The sequence below is a fragment of the Euprymna scolopes genome, chromosome 2, assembly GCF_053919585.1.
Source record: "Euprymna scolopes isolate OS-2025 chromosome 2, ASM5391958v1, whole genome shotgun sequence".
Classification (NCBI taxonomy): Eukaryota; Metazoa; Mollusca; class Cephalopoda; order Sepiida; family Sepiolidae; genus Euprymna; species Euprymna scolopes.
Genome location: NC_136483.1, coordinates 204,392,614 through 204,410,590, shown reverse-complemented (window position 1 = coordinate 204,410,590; position 17,977 = coordinate 204,392,614). Strand labels below are relative to the sequence as shown.

Below are 17,977 nucleotides of genomic sequence, written 5' to 3'. Positions count from 1 at the left end.
TATCAAAAATAATTATTTTCAGTTTAAAAAGCTGACGTTCTCTACAAATTTAGTTGTAACTTTTTCTGTTTGCATCAGATTTTGATAAAACTGGTATTTTCTGATCAGTGGATGGCATGTTGTAAAACTGGTATTTTCTGATCAGTGGATGGCATGTTGTAAAACTGGTATTTTCTGATCAGTGTATGGCATGTTGTAAAACTGGTATTTTCTGATCAGTGGATGGCATGTTGTAAAACTGGTATTTTCTGATCAGTGGATGGCATGTTGTAAAACTGGTATTTTCTGATCAGTGGATGGCATGTTGTAAAACTGGTATTTTCTGATCAGTGGATGGTATGTTGTAAAACTGGTATTTTCTGATCAGTGGATGGCATGTTGTATTGAAAATCTGAAATGGCTAATATTTCACACTTCATGTATGCATGAAATACTCTGTGGGCTTTTAAAGCGAAAAAAATGTCAAATTTGGAAAAAATTGAAGAAAATGTCACAGGCGAAAATACAAATTCTTGTATGGCAAATCCCAAATAAGCATTTTTGTTTTTTTTTCTGCTGAATTCAATCTACATATGGTACTTTTTTGCTTGGATGCTTTATTTTGTGTCTTGAGTAAGTGAAATTTGAAATATGACTTTTTTTCTGATGCCCTTAAAAATTTTTGTCAAAAATTTAGGCCTATTTTGCGCTAATTTTTCACATAATTGGCACTCTAGCTCGAAAAATGTAAGTTAGAAGTAGGTAAACACAATATGATTTTGAAAGCTAAAGTTATTGGCTACAGACCTAACCACGTGCCTAGGACTGTGCTTGTGAAGTGTGGCTGAAAATAATTTTGGCTTTATGTGAGAAAAACTTCTTCATGCAGACTTGAATAGTGTCTTAATTTGTAGATACTGCATTCGAAACAGACACCAGCTATGTGGGGATGAAAATAAAAAAAATAGCCAACCATATTTCAGAGATGATATTTATGGTTTTTATAATGTTAAAACAGAGTTATTGTTAATCGTTATTTTAGTTGTTATATATTTTTATGCAAGGCCACTTTATTTTATTCCTTTTTGTAACAATATTTTACTTTGATATGATGTTTGTATATTTTTGACATGAGGATTAATAATTATTTTTTGTATTATTTGGATAATTATTCTCATCTTGGTTGGTTTTTCCACAACGTTTTGGCTGAAGATGGTAAGAGTTTACATTGGCCAAAACATGGAAAAAAAAACCCAAGATGAGAATAATAGTCCAAACAATCCTAATAATACCAAAAAGTATTTTAGTTGATCAATCCAAACCAATTTTTTGAATGAGTTCATGAATGTTTACAGTAGTTGTAGCTGTTTTTCCATTTGGTTCACCATTTTATCTAAATTGGTTTTGGCAGTTGGCAATCAGAAGTGCGTCAAGAGAGTTTGTGCGTGGCCCTAATATTTAAAATGTTTAGTGCCTGAAAGTGTGCTAGGAGAGGGTGGATCAGAAACTGATCATCTCGTGGTGAAGAGAGTATGATGCTGAAAGATCAAAAACTCTCTATTGATTCATACAAAGATTTCACTGACAATGCCCTCCAGCAACCCATTATGGTGTGTATGTTTGAATCTTCTATTAAAAGAATATAAAACTTATTACTTTGTTTTTGGAGTCTATGGTAGCAAGCAAGCATTGGAACTATCAACAATCTGTTATATACCCAGGTTGCTGATAATAAACAAGCATGAAAAAATGTTTCTCTAATTATTGTTTTTGCACATTTATCATGTAAATCTATTTACCTTTTATCATTTCTTAATTAGATGTGTTCAGTTTAAGACTGAATGAAGAAGGTGAGGGGAAATTAGTGGCAAATTTGTAGAGAAAATCGTAACTTACTTAGCTAGCATGTGTGCGTGCTTCAAAGGGTCGATTGTGTCACCAAAAAAAAAAAAGGGAAAGAAAGAAAGAAAGACTAAAATGGTGACAGCCAGTTGGTTTCATGGTTGATGGTTATGTGAGTGATGCAGACTGTCTCTGTTTCTATGCAAATAACACAGATGAATAAAAATGAAGTTTTGACAGCAGCGTGTTGAATTTACCCGAGATATTGTTAGTTTAACCATAAAATTTAATAAAAACTGGATTTATTTTCTTACTTTTCACATCCTGGCATTTTCTTATTATATGTTTTTAACTCCCTATTTTTTGTTTTACTGTTATTTTTTGATGTGAGGGGCTTCTAGTTGGGACGAAATCTACAGTGATACTATGGAGTTGAGCAGTGAGATATCTGTTCACATTACTCAGTATAGCCAGGGAAGCAGAATTCTGAAAAAGAATTCCAAAGCCTAGTATTTTGAGGGAAGAAATTACTTGAGTAAAAGGTTTTCTGGTAACTATGGAGCTCAGCACATTAGAGAGAGCTCATCTTATTCGCAGCAGCCTTGGCAATGACCTCAATCTTTTATATAAATAAGACACACCAATGCCTCTGCATGATGCTGGCCATCTTCTGACATATTAACCATCCTTAAAATCAGTTTGTTCTTCATCATACTTTATTTCCTCGAAGCTTTTTGACATTGACATTATTCTAGCACAAAACTATAAAATATTGTAAAAAAGCCCATCAACCAAAAACAGTCACACTTGTTGCCAAAAACAAGAGTCTAACACTTGAAAATTCATAAATCCACATACCTGGTTTGATTTTCAAATTGTTCAATCATTTTTTCTACTGAATCATCATCAGCTTGTTTCCCCAAAGCACATTCACAAGCAGCCAACAGGTCTTCAAATTCGTTCACATTCTGTCCTTTTTCTACTTTGAGGAAAGGATTCTCATTGGTCGGCTAAAAAATAGAAATCAAATGATTTTCATAACCGTATTACTTTGACAAACCTTTCAAAGTAACTTTTGTCTTTGCTTGTTATTGTTGTTGCACAATTTCAAGGTCGAAGAGAAAGACCTGAAAACTTTCAAAAGTTTACAATTAAGTTCAACCAGTCGATAAACTATCATGTGCTATGATATTAAACCTTCTTTTAATTCTTTATATAACTGCATTTTGATCTCTATAGTTTTCTATCTACAAGCTGACCTAGTTTTCTTTCCCTATATTTATACCTACAGTAGCGTCCAAAACTAAGGGACAAAATTTTATAACCTAATATTTGTTAGAAATAACAACTGTGAAAAGCTGAAATTTTGACAACTAGTAGTCGTTATCATCCATAATAACATACTAAAATTTGAATCATTTGCAAAGGATAGAAAAAGAATTATAACAAATAAACAGGAATGTCCAAAAGTAATGGACAAAATTTAGAAAAACAATGTAAACAGTATGCTATATTCAAATTTTTTAATTTCCTCTAAAGAATAAGTCTTACTTAGTCATTTGTAAACGTTGCATCAGCTGGCACCATGACGAAATGCCAAAAACTTGATTACTCTGTGAGACAAGCTATTGTGAAGCTACACAAGAAAAAGCACACCATTAGAAAGATTTCAGAGAAAGTGAAACGTTCCAAGAGTTTTGTAGGCAGGATTGTTAAATCCTACAATGGCAAAATAGTGCTTTTAAAATCGGCAGACCCCGCAAAACTTCGGCAAGAAAGGATCAAATAATGCAGTATATGTCATTAAATGACCGTTTTAAATCTTGCACAGAAATTAAAAGGGCTATGAATAGTACCTCATATGTTAATGTGTCAAGACAGACTGTTTCTAAACGACTGCAAGAAATAGGGCTGTTTAATTGAACTCCAAGGAAGAAACCACTTGTTAGTTCGAAGAATAAGAAGAGATTAGAGCTTGCAAACAAGTAAGTAATTTGGACATATGAAAATCGGGCAAAAGTATTTTTCAGTGATGAAAGCAAGTTTAATTTATTTGGAAATGATGGAAAAAAACAATGTAAAAAGATGTATTGGTGAAAGATTAATTGCAAAGTGTACTAAGAAAACTGTCAAGTTTGGGAGCAAATGTGTCTTACTTTTGGTCGTTCCTATTTTGAAAATAAATAAATAATTGTTATAATTCTTTTTCTATCCTTTGCAAATGATTCAAATTTTAGTATGTTATTATGGATGATAACGACTACCAGTTGTCAAAATTTCAGCTTTTCACAGTTGTTATTTCTAACAAATATTCATTTTGTCCCTTAGTTTTGGACGCTTACTGTATATATTGTGTGTATTTAGGCAGCACTTTTTCATTTAAGCAAATATTAAAAATAACAGAGCTTCTTCATAATATCATTTTATTGTTTTCGATTTTTCTTATTATCTGTTTTATATAAAAATAATATATATATATATATATATATATATATATATATATATATATATATATATATAAGTTCCATATGTGTCATAAACGTTTTCAATTCATCGAATTACCATCAAGTAAAAAAAACAAATAAAAAAAACTCGAACAAAGAACATCTCAAAATGCAGCTGCAAAGAGAATGTAAGTAGGCAGCATAAGAATGTCCTCGACTGTTCAAGAGTGACATTAATTTAAATTCAGTGTACCAAGATTTGTGTTACGGGATGAAATTACATGATACTACGCATTTTAAAATATTATTACTGATTTCATAGGAGATATCATTAATTGTTAGTTGTTGAGTTTTTACGTAGATAGCTTTGAGTATTTTAACTTAAGGCATACATATATAAAATTAGGTATGCGTGTGTGTATGCTCATATACCTGTGACTTATATGTATATATCTATATACAGAATAATTACGTTGACACAGCAGTTTTCTTTAGATCACCGAAGTTAAGCAACATAAATGGGTAACCATTTCGGCATTCTAATTGCTGTATGCGTTCTCCGCTTATCTTGGCATTGTTTCCAGTTGTCTTGAACCTCCACTTGCCACTGATATTTAACAATGTCGATTCAGGAGAGGTGTGGTTGGAGATTGCGCAACTTTTGCCACAAAAATTTTGCATGCAGGCACCCTTACAGTGGTATCCATAGTCTGTCAAGACTGAAGAAAGCTACTATGTCTGTGTAGGGTAAATTCTGAATCTAATTAACTGATCTTTTTGGACTGTGTGTTCAGCTGTCAGGTGTAAGGATGGGTATTGTGATCTATATTTACTTTAATTTATTTTTATAGAAAGTGGGAAAAATGATAAGGGATAAAGTCATTCATCAATTGTCAAATCCTCCGAATTTGTTGAAATTTTAACTGCACACATTAAGCATCAATTAATACAATTTCCAAAAAGTATCAGTTTATTTGGAATATTTTACAGAGTTAGGATACATAATACAGGCACAACCTTCTACAATCTCTCATTTTAAATTTATAATGTTTCTGATTTGCATGAAATTTGGAGTAAAGATTCATACCAATTAAGTAAGATTCTCTGCAATTTGATTTCTTTTGTAAACAGCTTAAGCTAAACCCCCAAATTTTAGACATTTTTCTAAAATCAAAATCATTTAATGGATTTGGATTTAAGTTAAAAAGGCTTACTAGCATATATATATATTTGTGGCAAGTAATTTTTAGTGTATATATATATATATATATATATATATATATATATATATATATATATATATATATATATATATATATATATATATATATATATATATATACGAGCAAACAGTTAATAAAACATGTTAAAAAGCACTTTGAAATGAGTTAAAAACATATTTAATCTGAAAAGGAAACACTAGATTAGTGGATTTTATTTTATATATATATATATATATATATATATATATACATATATATATATATATATATATATATATATATATATATATATATATATATAAAGCGAGATAAGACACTGATAGAATTCAGCTGAAAAATCCTGATAGATATTACTTGAAATAATACTTTCAAGGAGATCCTAGCCAAAAAGGAAAAGCTCAATATTTAAGAATAGAGCAATATATAAGTTTTGTGGTTTACCCTTTGCGACCAAGGCCGCCAACCCTCAATATTTCCTCCTGTATCAGAAAATACGCTATGTGATATACAAATATCTATACATGATGTTGCCAAGCTAATCAAAAACCTTGATTCCAGTAAAGCAACCGGCCCTGATGGTATTCCAATTACAGTACTCAAAAAACTTCAACCAGAACTAGCGCCCATACTTACAAAACTGTTTAAACGTTGTCTTAAGGAGAATTGCTTCCCATCACCCTGGAAAATCTCATCAGTATGCCCTGTATTTAAGAATTCAGGTGATTGTTCATCCCCCTCTTAGTACAGGCCAATAAGTCTCCTGTGTGTCATGAGTAAGTTGCTGGAATCTGTGTTAAATACAGAAGTAATCAACCATCTCAGCAAAAATAACCTTCTTAGTGACACGCAATATGGTTTCCGTTCTGCTAGATCTACAGCAGATGTGCTTACAGTTATATCTCATAGGATTAGTGAATCTCTCGACAGAGGCAACCTTTCTAGGGCAATTGCTCTTGACATATCAAAGGCCTTTGATAGGGTATGACATAAAGGTTTACTTTACAAGATCTCCAGCTATACTATAGCTGGAAATGTCTTCTCAATTATTAAATCATTTCTCTCTGATAGGTTCATAAGAGTAGTAGTTGATGGGCAAAAATCAGAAGCTCACAGTATAAATGCTGGAGTCCCTCAGGGGTCCATCCTGGGCCCAACTCTTTTCCTGATCTGCATTAATGATCTTCCAAATCACATCCTTACATCATTTATAGACATTTTTGCTGACGACACTACCATCTATGTTAGCACATCTAAGACAGTAAACGACCAAGTTCTCTCCGATTCTCTATCCTCTGATCTTGATCACGTTGTACAATGGGGAAAGAGGTGGCTGGTTACTTTTAATGCATCTAAAACCAAGCTTCTATCTTTACATCATCAACGTTCTGATCCCCATCTCGCATCAATTAAAATGAATGGCTCCTGTCTTGGGGAGGCCTCAAGTTTTGATAGGCTTCTGGGCTTGACCTTTACTCCTGATCTCAAATGGAATACGTACATCAAATCTGTTGCCAAGGCCGCTGGAAAAATGGTGGGATCCTTCTACCACTTCAGAAGATATCTCACTACTGATGGAATTCTCTATCTGTATAAAAGCTAAGTACGTCCAAGGATGGAGTACTGCTGCCACATCTGGGCAGAAGCTGCTAAAAACAGCCTATCCTGCCTTGACAGAGTACAAAATAGACTTCGTGGCTTAGTGGGGGATGCCCTTTTCTCTACCCTGCAACCTCTCTCCCACAGAAGAGACGTTGCGAGCCTATCCTTGTTTTATCGTTATTTCCATGGCAGGTGCTCGTCTGAACTCCAATCTCTGGTCCCCCCTCGCCAATCTTTCACAAGAAACACCCGTCTGGCTGAAACTACTGTCAATAATTTTCCCCACTCTTTATCTGTGCCTAAATCCAAACGTAGATTCCATGAGCAAAGCTCCTTTCTTAGAACTGCATGCCAGTGGAACTCTCTGCCGCTTGCCTGTTTCCCACCTGACTACAACTTGGACGTCTTCAAGTCCAACATAAACAAACTCCTGACAAACCGCCCCCTTAAGTAAGACACTCTATCAAAACCCCCAATACTAATGATTACTACAATACTATCTCATTGATTACTGTACACACAATAACCCTTATCCCTGAGTGGCCTTCGGGCCTTGATAAATGGTGAAAAATGTTAAAATATATATATATATATATATATATATATATATATATATATAAGAATAATAGTATAGTTACATTCCAAGCTCCAAATATTTATTTTTCATGCAAAACAGCTCCTCTACGATATTACAATTTCGGTACATTTTTTAAAGATCCATTTTGTTATGCAGAAAAAAAGCAATTATTATTATGTCAATATTGTTTCATTTCATGCATATACTCTTCAAAAAAATTAGAAATTATTTGCTTAGATAGAAAAAATGAGATGAGATGTGAATGCTTGTGTTATGTTGATTGATCTGACTATTATTCTCATCTCGGGTATTATTAGCACAAAATTTTGGTTGCTGTAACCTGCGACCTTCTTCGGTGTTGAAAATATGCTCCTTTTCCTCTACTAAGGAAAAGAGGGTTGGCTCTGCATTACAAGAATCTGAACCGCGGATTTGAGGGTGGGTCTGTAGATCATAAAGAAGATTCAATCTTCAGGGGTCATTAAGATATTTTTTAAAGGCTTTCCTATGACTCAATTTTTCAGGATATCTATACTAATTGTTAATATTAGTGAAAAAATGTTTTATGAAACAGAGGATCGATACCCATGCATATTTTTGTTTTATCAAAAAAACACAATGCAAGGGGAGCAATTCCAAGGAAAAATGCGTTTTTTTTTGTTTTTTTTTGTTTTTGTGAAGTTACCTCCTTTGGGCTGGGCATATGTCATGTTTTCTTTTTCAGAATCACACTTCTTCATTTAAAAAGCCATTCGCCGAAATGACATCAGACAAATGTTAAGGTACAGATGTCTAACACTGTATATAATAAAGTCTTTTTTTTATAATCAAACATAAAAATAGAAGTTTTATTCAATCTTAATTTGAACTTTTCTAATAAAATTATAAGCTTTATAATAAAAATATGTTTATGAATTTTTTTTAATCAAACATCAGGTGTTGGTAATTTTTTTTCACATCAAACATGAAAATAGAACAATTATAAAAAATATTTATGAACTGTTTTATTTCCAATAATATGTTTACGAATTTTTTTCATCATACAAAAGAAAGCAGTTCATAAATATATTAAAAACAAAACAGTTCATAAATATTTTTGAAATAATATTTCGTTTGAAAAAAAAAACAGTTCATAAATATTTTTGAAACAATATTTCGTTTGAAAAAAAAAAAACAGTTCATAAACATAACGGTTATATTTTTATGTTTGATGTAAAATATATTACTAACACCTGTGATATTTAATTTTAAAAAAAACAGCTCATAAACATATTTTTATTATAAAGATTATAATTTTGTTATAAAATTCAAATAAAAACCGTTTTAATAAAATTTCAGTAATTTTATACTTGGTTTCCACCTAAACATAGGTTTTAGGGTATGATGAAAACAAATACTGCATCTAAATTTTCTGCAAATTAGTAGTTTTCTGGATATTAAGCAATGTAATTCCTTATGTTAAAAGTGGTGGCCATTGTTGTATGCATAAGCATCACCAAAAATATGTGAATGGCTTTGTAAACAAAAAAGTGTGACTTAATGAAAGCTAGTATCATGTCAACGGATATAACTTTATCCCGTTTTTAACATGCTAAAAAGTTTATTGTTTGCATAATCTTCAAAGTATTAATAAACATTTGCAAGTAATTTTAACGTCTTTACACTGCCAATTACGAAATTTAATGCAATAAAAAAAGACTTAAAAATAGTTTAAATCATAAAAAACTAAAGCAAATACGTGGAAAAGTAACCTTTGGTAATTATTATTTATTGTAAGATTTTTTGTTATGTTCTATTTATAAAAAACGTTAAATGTTATTATGTGTCGATAGTTAAGTAGTTTCTTTTTATTAATACGGTTTCAACAACTGGACAAGTTGATCTGAGTTTTATAAATATTTGAGTAATTTTAAAGTCTCTAAACTGTCAATTACAGAATATAAAAAAGACTATAAAATAGCTTAAATCAGAAACATATTTATTTTGTTTTTATTTATAAAAAAATACAAATAAAATAATGTAAAAAACCAAAAGGTATTTACAGTTTTGTTTTTATTTGCATATCGTGAAATAGAACTATAACACACAAATCTTAATCACAAAATCTGACCTTTGCCTTCATGGGGATGCAAGTTTATATGTAAAAAAGTAAAACATTCAAGTGGAAAGATTTTTTTTATATTTGTAACACAAACCAATTTTTATTTATTTATTCATATTCGTTTTGTTTACATTACCATTGTAGAAAAATAAAATGTATAAATGAATAAAATAAGAAAGACATTCCGAAAATTGTTGATTTAAAATAAAAAAATTTATGACTTTGTTTCAATTTACACATGCATATCATAAAGCAGAATTGGAACAAAGACTTCAATGGCCAAACAAAACAATTTGAGTTTTATATTATGACTAGCGAGGGGTACCCGGCGTTGCCCGGGCGTTTTTCGTGGTATGTGAAAAAAGACAGGTGCCCGTGAAAAAAAAAACGAAGCCTTCACGACGCGCAGTTGGAAAATAGTAAAGTGTTTTAAAAAAAACAGGTGCGCATTTTTGATTGACGTGACGGCGATAGGTATTCAGCAGTTACGATTTTGTGCGGGACAGTTTTGAATGAGATAAATAAATCGGTTTGTTTGTTTTAAAAAACCCGCTCCCTGTTTATTAGGAGAAGCGAAATGAAAGCTACAGTCTGATATGACGAAGTCGACATTGAACAAACGTTACTTAGCTCTCTTGAGACAACTGGCTTTCGGCCTGCTGTATTTATTTGCTTCCCCACTGAGCAAATTAGGCACAAGGCCATTTTTTAATGTGGAGATGGAGGGAGGGGGGAGGGAAAGGGGGATCCAGCTCCCGAGTGGTGGGAAATGGGAGCTGGATAGTAACTGTGGTCTGTAGGGTGATCCCTACATTGACCAAGTTCAGATATGTGGAGTTACCCCCACATATGGTCTTTGCTAGTCATAGCTAGTCTTTGCTTGCAGCATCTACCTGAACAGATACTACACTTTGATCTTGTCCCCCGTGCCGCCGAAGCGGGGGGGGGCTGTTTGTATTTATTTGCTTCCCCATTGAGCAAATTAGGCACAAGGCCGTTTTTTAATGTGGAGATGGAGGGAGAGGGGAGGGAAAGGGGGTACCAGCTCCCGAGAGGTGGGAAATGGGAGCTGGATTAGAAACTGTTGGTATGAAGGGTTGCCCCTTCAGTGACCAAGTTTTAGATATGTGGGGTTAACCCCACATATGGTCTTTGCTAGTCATAGCTGGCCTTTGCTTGCAGCATCTGCCGGAACAGATACTACACTTTGATCTTGTCCCCCGTGCCGCCGAAGCGGGGGGGGGGGCCTGTGATATTTATTTGCTTCCCCACGTAGCAAATTAGGCACAAGGCCGTTTTTTAATGTGGAGATGGAGGGAAGGGGGGAGGGAAAGGGGGCACCAGCTCCCGAGAGGTGGGAAATGGGAGCTGGATTAGAAACTGTTGGTATGAAGGGTTGCCCCTTCAGTGACCAAGTTTAGATATGTGGGGTGACCCCCACATATGGTCTTTGCTAGTCATAGCTGGTCTGTGCTAGTCATAGCTTTGCAGCATCTGTTGGAACAGATACTACACTTTGATCTTGTCCCCCGTGCCGCCGAAGCGGGGGGGGGGCTGTTGTATTTATTTGCTTCCCTACGTAGCAAATTAGGCACAAGGCCGTTTTTTAATGTGAAGATGGGGGGAGGGGGGAGGGAAAGGGGGTACCAGCTCCCGAGAGGTGGGAAATGGGAGCTGGATTAGAAACTGTTGGTATGAAGGGTTGCCCCTTTAGTGACCAAGTTCAGATATGTGGGGTTACCCCCACATATGGTCTTTGCTAGTCATAGCCAGTCCTTGCTTGCAGCATCTGTCGGAACAGATACTACACTTTGATCCTGTCACCCCGTGCCGCCGAAGCGGGGGGGGGGCTGTTGTATTTATTTGCTTCCCCACTGAGCAAATTAGGCACAAGGCCGTTTTTTAATGTGGAGATGGAGGGAGGGGGGAGGGAAAGGGGGATCCTGCTCCCGAGAGGTGGGAAATGGGAGCTGGATAGTAACTGTGGTCATAGGGTGATCCCTACCTTGACCAAGTTCAGATATGTGGGGTTACCCCCACATATGGTCTTTGCTAGTCATAGCTGGTCTTTGCTTGCAGCATCTGCCGGATAGATACTACACTTTGATCTTGTCCCCCGTGCCGCCGAAGCGGGGGGGGGGGCTGTTTATTTATTTGCTTCCCCACTGAGCAAATTAGGCACAAGGCCGTTTTTTAATGTGGAGAGAGAGGGAGGGGGGAGGGAAAGGGGGATCCTGCTCCCGAGAGGTGGGAAATGGGAGCTGGATAGTAACTGTAGTCGTAGGGTGATCCCTACCTTGACCAAGTTCAGATATGTGGGGTTACCCCCACATATGGTCTTTGCTAGTCATAGCTGGTCTTTGCTCTGCCGGAACAGATGGTATTTATTTGCTCCCCCACCGAGCAAATTAGGCACAAGGCCGATTTTTAATGTGAGGAGTGAAGGGAGGGGGAAGGGAAAAAGGGGACCAGCTCCCAAGAGGTGGGAAATGGGAGCCGGTTAATGGTCAGGCATGTGGGGCCGCCCCCACATCTGGTCTTTGCTAGTCATAGCTAGTCATAGCTAGTCACAGCTTGCAGCATCTGCCGGAACAGACACTACACTTTGATCTTGTCCCCCCCGTGCCGCCGAAGCGGCGGGGGGGCTGTTATTAGAGTCGAGTTTCGCTTTTTTTATACCGAATGTAACGCGTGCCAATGCGGGAAATGCTAAATAATTAACGTTTGAAAGTCAATAAAATTAAATAGACAGGCGAGCTCCGTGGATAACTCTGAGATATTACAATTTATAGATGATATAAAAAGTTTTAAGAAGTTGTGAAGCGAGCAAGCGCTTCTTTGAAAGAAGCCTTTTGTGGACATCGAGGAAAGAAAAGCCTACATACATACACACATACATTTTCGCTTTTATATATATATATATATATATATATATATATATATATATATATATATATATGGTTCATTCCATGTCAAATCAACAAATTGGGGGGGGGGGGGGCCCAAACCATGTCCGACACGGATTTTTTTCAAATTTGCTACACTTTTAGATCTCCATGAAAGGAACTGAATGGCACTTGTTAAACATCTCAAGGTCAAGGGGCTTCTGAGATATGACCTTGACCTTTTACAAAAATGTGAATTTTTATGAAGAAGTGACCAACTTTATAAGACAATATCTTTATTTTTTATGGGCCTACAAAGTTCATTCATATATCATTTTAAAGTACTTGGATAGATCTATAATTTTATTCTGGGAATATTTTTTTCAAGGCTAAATTAAAAAAAGTTGACCTTGACCTTAACTTTTAACCTGAATTATCTCAAAAACCGTTCTTTCAATTTCTTTTAAATTTTGACAGAAGATTTGTCTATCTTATGACAGTATATATTCTAAATTTCATGATGGGCCCTTCACTTCACTAGAACTATCATTACAAGCGTTTTAAAGTGGGCAAATTCAAAATGGCGGAACCTAGTACCTACAACTTCATATAAAACATTTTGATATTTTTCAACATGGTCAAGTTTGATATCTCTGTAAAGCTATTTTGATGCTGATTAATATTTACATAAAGACCATGGTCATAAAGTTAAAAAAAAAATTTTGTTGATGAAACTGAATTTTCTTCATTTGTTTTTTGGTACTTGTGCACTTGTTGAACCATCCTGAAATAATAATGTTATTTCGGAAGCCATTCTTAACATGTGGAGAGGAGGGTGTTTTCTAACTAATATATACTTTCAGCTAACAATTTTATAATAAAAAAGAACATATTGTAAAACTTTAAATTAAGCTGAAAATACAATTTGAAAATAATGTGTTTCAAAAAGTGCATAAGCACTGTTTTTTTTAATGCACCACAGATTTAGTTATGGAAAAAGTGATATATAATAAAAAGAATTTTGAAAGGTGTTAAGGGTTTATTAAATTATACGATAAAGCATATGTGATCTCAATGGTGAACAAATCTTTCTCGGTGATTAATATTCTAAATCTACTAAAAAGCAATTTCTGTTGTTTATTGGTAATTTTTTTCAATGAAAAATTTTTAAAATGCATGTTCTTAAAAATTCTTGACATGTTGAATTTTATGCAAATTCTAGTTGTGAAGTCAAACTGTTTAATGACTTTCATACTTTTCTTCATACAACACCGATTTTGATACAGAAAGTGATGTAATAAAAATTTCTAAAAAGTGCGTTGAGATTTAATTAGGTTATAGTATCAAAAGAATAAACAACATTTGATGGCGATGGTAAACAGTTTCTGTGACATTTTTAGAAGACTTAAGTATACACTATATACACAAGAAATCAACATGTGTTCATTAGAATACATTTCAAAATGAAAAATCCGTTTTACTGAAACATTTTTATAATAATGAACATTAAAGTATTTATTTAGATTTTTCTTTCATAATCTTTCTTTCTAAAATATATGATGCATTTTTCATCGCATTTTTTTTAAAGTTTATAAGATATTCCTGTTTCAGTTATTGGATGAACTGAGTTAAGAATATCAGAATATTCCAAAATTGATATATTTGGATGTGTTGGATAATAGAAAGATGGAGAGGGTTCATTTGGTTGTAAAAATGTCACTTTCACCTCACCATTATCTGGATTTTTGTCAAGTACACATCCTAACCACCAATTCCTCTCATAAAGGGCTGTCACAAATCCGTTAATGTCTTCGAACTCCATATTGTTCCGATTTGTGATTCGAACTACTCTTCCTTTCTTTTGTGTTGACACTGTTTTTATTTCCACTTCTCTCTGAGAGGCAGGAATGAAAGTATGTAATTTTTGTGTTCCTATAATTGTGGAGGAATTGCTGAATCTATCTTTGAAATGTTTGCTTCCTTTGTCCATTCTGCAGTTGAGAAATATAAGAAATGTTATCATGTCAAAAGAAGGAAAAAAATCCTGCTCACATGATTATGTGTTTTTTTAAAAACATTTACATAACCTTTTTATTTTATTTATATATCTGTTTAAGCTTTTTTTGTCAGTGTACTAGTAGGAATTCAGTTGGTTACAACCCTTTCTGCATGTTCTTTACATTACAATAGTACAACCTTGAATACGATGGCGCAATACTACACCACTCAATACTGTAAAGCTAAAACGAAGCTGTTCTGCTTGAAAAGGGCGCCATTTTCTTCTTATTCATATTTATATTGATTCTTTGCTTCAAAAAACTAAAGTAATTATGTGTTTACTTTTTAATATCCCATTTTGCTGTTTCAGATTATTTTACTAAAGTAAGTAAAGCTTCATTATTTTTCAAAACTGTTTTTCGATATTTCGTCGATATTATTTAGTAATAGTGCTTAGCAGAAAAGCCAACAAACGACTACCCGAAAAAATAAATATACAAGAAATAAATGTTACCATAGTCAATAAAAGTTCAGTTCATGTTTTTTTTTGTTTTGAAATAGTTTTCAATGCTCTTTACTTGAAATAATTTCAGCGAACCAAAATTAAAATGAAATTTGAGGGATAACTACTTAAATGAATTTTTATATAAACTACACATGCCATAATTGAATATTCCTCAAGCACAAAATAACGGAAAACATTAAAATATGTTCACTTCAAAGTCGCTGCCATTTTGATTTTTTTTAAACCAGTTCGTGAATTAAAAAAAAAAATTTTATAAACTACTTAAAAATACAAACCAATGAGCTTTTCTACCATAAAAATAACTTTTATTGACTATGGTAACATTTATTTCTTGTATATTTATATTATTATATATATAACATTTTCTCTTTGTAAGGAAACATCATTTTGTTGGTCACTCTTGGCTATGAATGGAAACAAAGTTGATATAAAAATTTTTCGCAAAAATTATCTTTACTTTCATCATATTTTTGTTTGGGATAAAATTTTTGAGCCTCAAAACCTATCTCTTTACAACCCCTCCTTTTCATAACCTATCATACTTTCATCAATCACAGTCCATTTTCTGTGGGCTGTTTTTGAATTCAGTCAACGATGGGTACTTCTGCTAGTATATATATATATATATATATATATATATATATATATATATATATATATATATATATATATGCAGTTAGCAAAATGTTCAGCTGCAAATGGACACTATTTTGCTTTTCAGCATGATTATTGAAAATAGTTTTTGAGTGGTTGTGGATAATTATATGGAGAAAATTATACGAAAAGAGAAGTTGATACAACCTGGGTACGAATGACATTGGAATCCTTCCGATAATGGACTACCCAGGTTGTATCAACTTGTCTTTTCATATAATTTTCTCCATATAATTATCCACAACCACTAAAAAACTATTTTCAATAATTGTGCTGAAAAGCAAAAAAGCGTTTATTCGCAGCTAAACATTTTGCTAACTGCATTTAATTTCCTCTGATGATATGAGCCATTGTTGAAAATCCATGGATTAAGGAAATTAAAATAACCCTTTCTATATTTCCTTTGCAAAGCAATAAATTCTTAAATCGAATATATGCCTCTATATGTTATTTTCAGAATTTAAAATTAAACCACGAAACTTATATATTGCTCTATTCTTAAATATTGAGCCTTTCCTTTTTGGCTAGGATCTCCTTGAAAGTATTACTTCAAGTAATATCTATCAGGATTTTTCATCGGAATTCTATCAGTATCTTATCTCGCTTATATATATATATATATATTTAACATTAGTAAAAAATATATAGACATATATAAAAATATTAGTAAAAAATAAATAGACAGATATATAAATATTAGTAAAAAATATATAGAAATATATATATATATAAACATTAGTAAAAAATATATACACATATATATAAACATTAGTAAAAAAAGATATACACATATATATAAACATTAGTAAAAAAATATATACACATATATATAAACATTAGTAAAAAAAATATACAGACATATATATAAACATTAGTAAAAAAAATATACAGACATATATATAAACATTAGTAAAAAAATATATACAGACATATCAAAAACATTAGTAAAAAATATATAGACATAAATATATATAAACATTAGTAAAAATAATAAATAGACATGTATATGAATATTAGTAAAAAATATACAAACATATATATAAAACTATTAGTAAAAATATATATAAACATATATATAAGCAATAGTAAAAAATATATAGACATATACATTAACATTAGTAAAAAAAGATATAGACACATATATATATATAAACATTAGTAAAAAAAATATATGGACATATATAAACATTAGTAAAAAAATATATAGACATATATATATAAACATCAGTAAAAATATATAGACATATATATATATATATGTATAAGGAATGAAAAAATGTACCAGCGGTGGTTGACGTTATGTTTAAAGAAAAAATAGAAAAAACCGAATGAAATTATTAAAAAATCAACGTTTCGTCCTTGTCTCAGAGGACATCTTCAGGATAATTGAAATAAAAATGTGATAAAAGAAAAAGTCATAGATCGTGCGAAAAAAGACAGTTTTTTAAAATCCAACCCATGTCGGGAAAGGACGAATATGTGTGCGTATGGGAAGGTTGTTTGATGTCCATATATACAATTCCAAAATGCACTTAAAATAAATATGATACAAACAACTTCCTCAACCATAAAACAGACATTAAAAACTACCAAGCACTCTCCCAAAACCCTCACATCCGATGCCGGTATATATTCCATCCCATGTAACAACTGTCAACAAGCGTACATAGGTGAAACACAACGAAAATTGAAATTAAGACTTAACGAGCACAGAAGAGATATGAGGAATGTTAACGCCCTAAATGCACTCTTTTGCCATTGTGCAGAACACGATCACTCATTTAATTTAGATCAAGCGAAAATTATTAAATACGTGATAGATAGAGCTAAAAGAAGACTTTTAGAATCAGCACTAATTTTGAATACTAATACTATTACGCAAAGAAAAGGCTTCTACCATTTAACCCCTAGCATAGGGAAAATAATAATCAAAGAGCAAGGTATCAGGGTGGATCCTGGCTAGCCGTTTTTCTTTGAATGTTTCAGGAAAATGAGTAGTTTCGCAGAAGAAAAAAAAAAAAAAAAAAAAAATGTACATATTTATTTTAAGTGCATTTTGGAATTGTATATATGGACATCAAACAACCTTCCCATACGCACACATATTCGTCCTTTCCCGACATGGGTTGGATTTTAAAAAACTGTCTTT

General features: G+C 32.7%; 1 protein-coding gene across 4 annotated transcripts in view; it reads right to left on the bottom strand.

Moving 5' to 3' along the window:
* Nucleotides 1–17,977, bottom strand: part of LOC145302399 (leucine-rich repeat-containing protein 9-like) — a 245,664-nt gene that overhangs the window by 126,691 nt on the left and 100,996 nt on the right. For all 4 annotated transcript variants that reach the window (XM_080144652.1, XM_080144653.1, XM_080144651.1 and 1 more), the window contains exon 18: nucleotides 2,680–2,831. In XM_080144652.1, coding sequence (XP_080000778.1) covers nucleotides 2,680–2,831 — 152 coding nt within the window. The remainder of the gene's footprint in view (nucleotides 1–2,679; nucleotides 2,832–17,977) is intronic.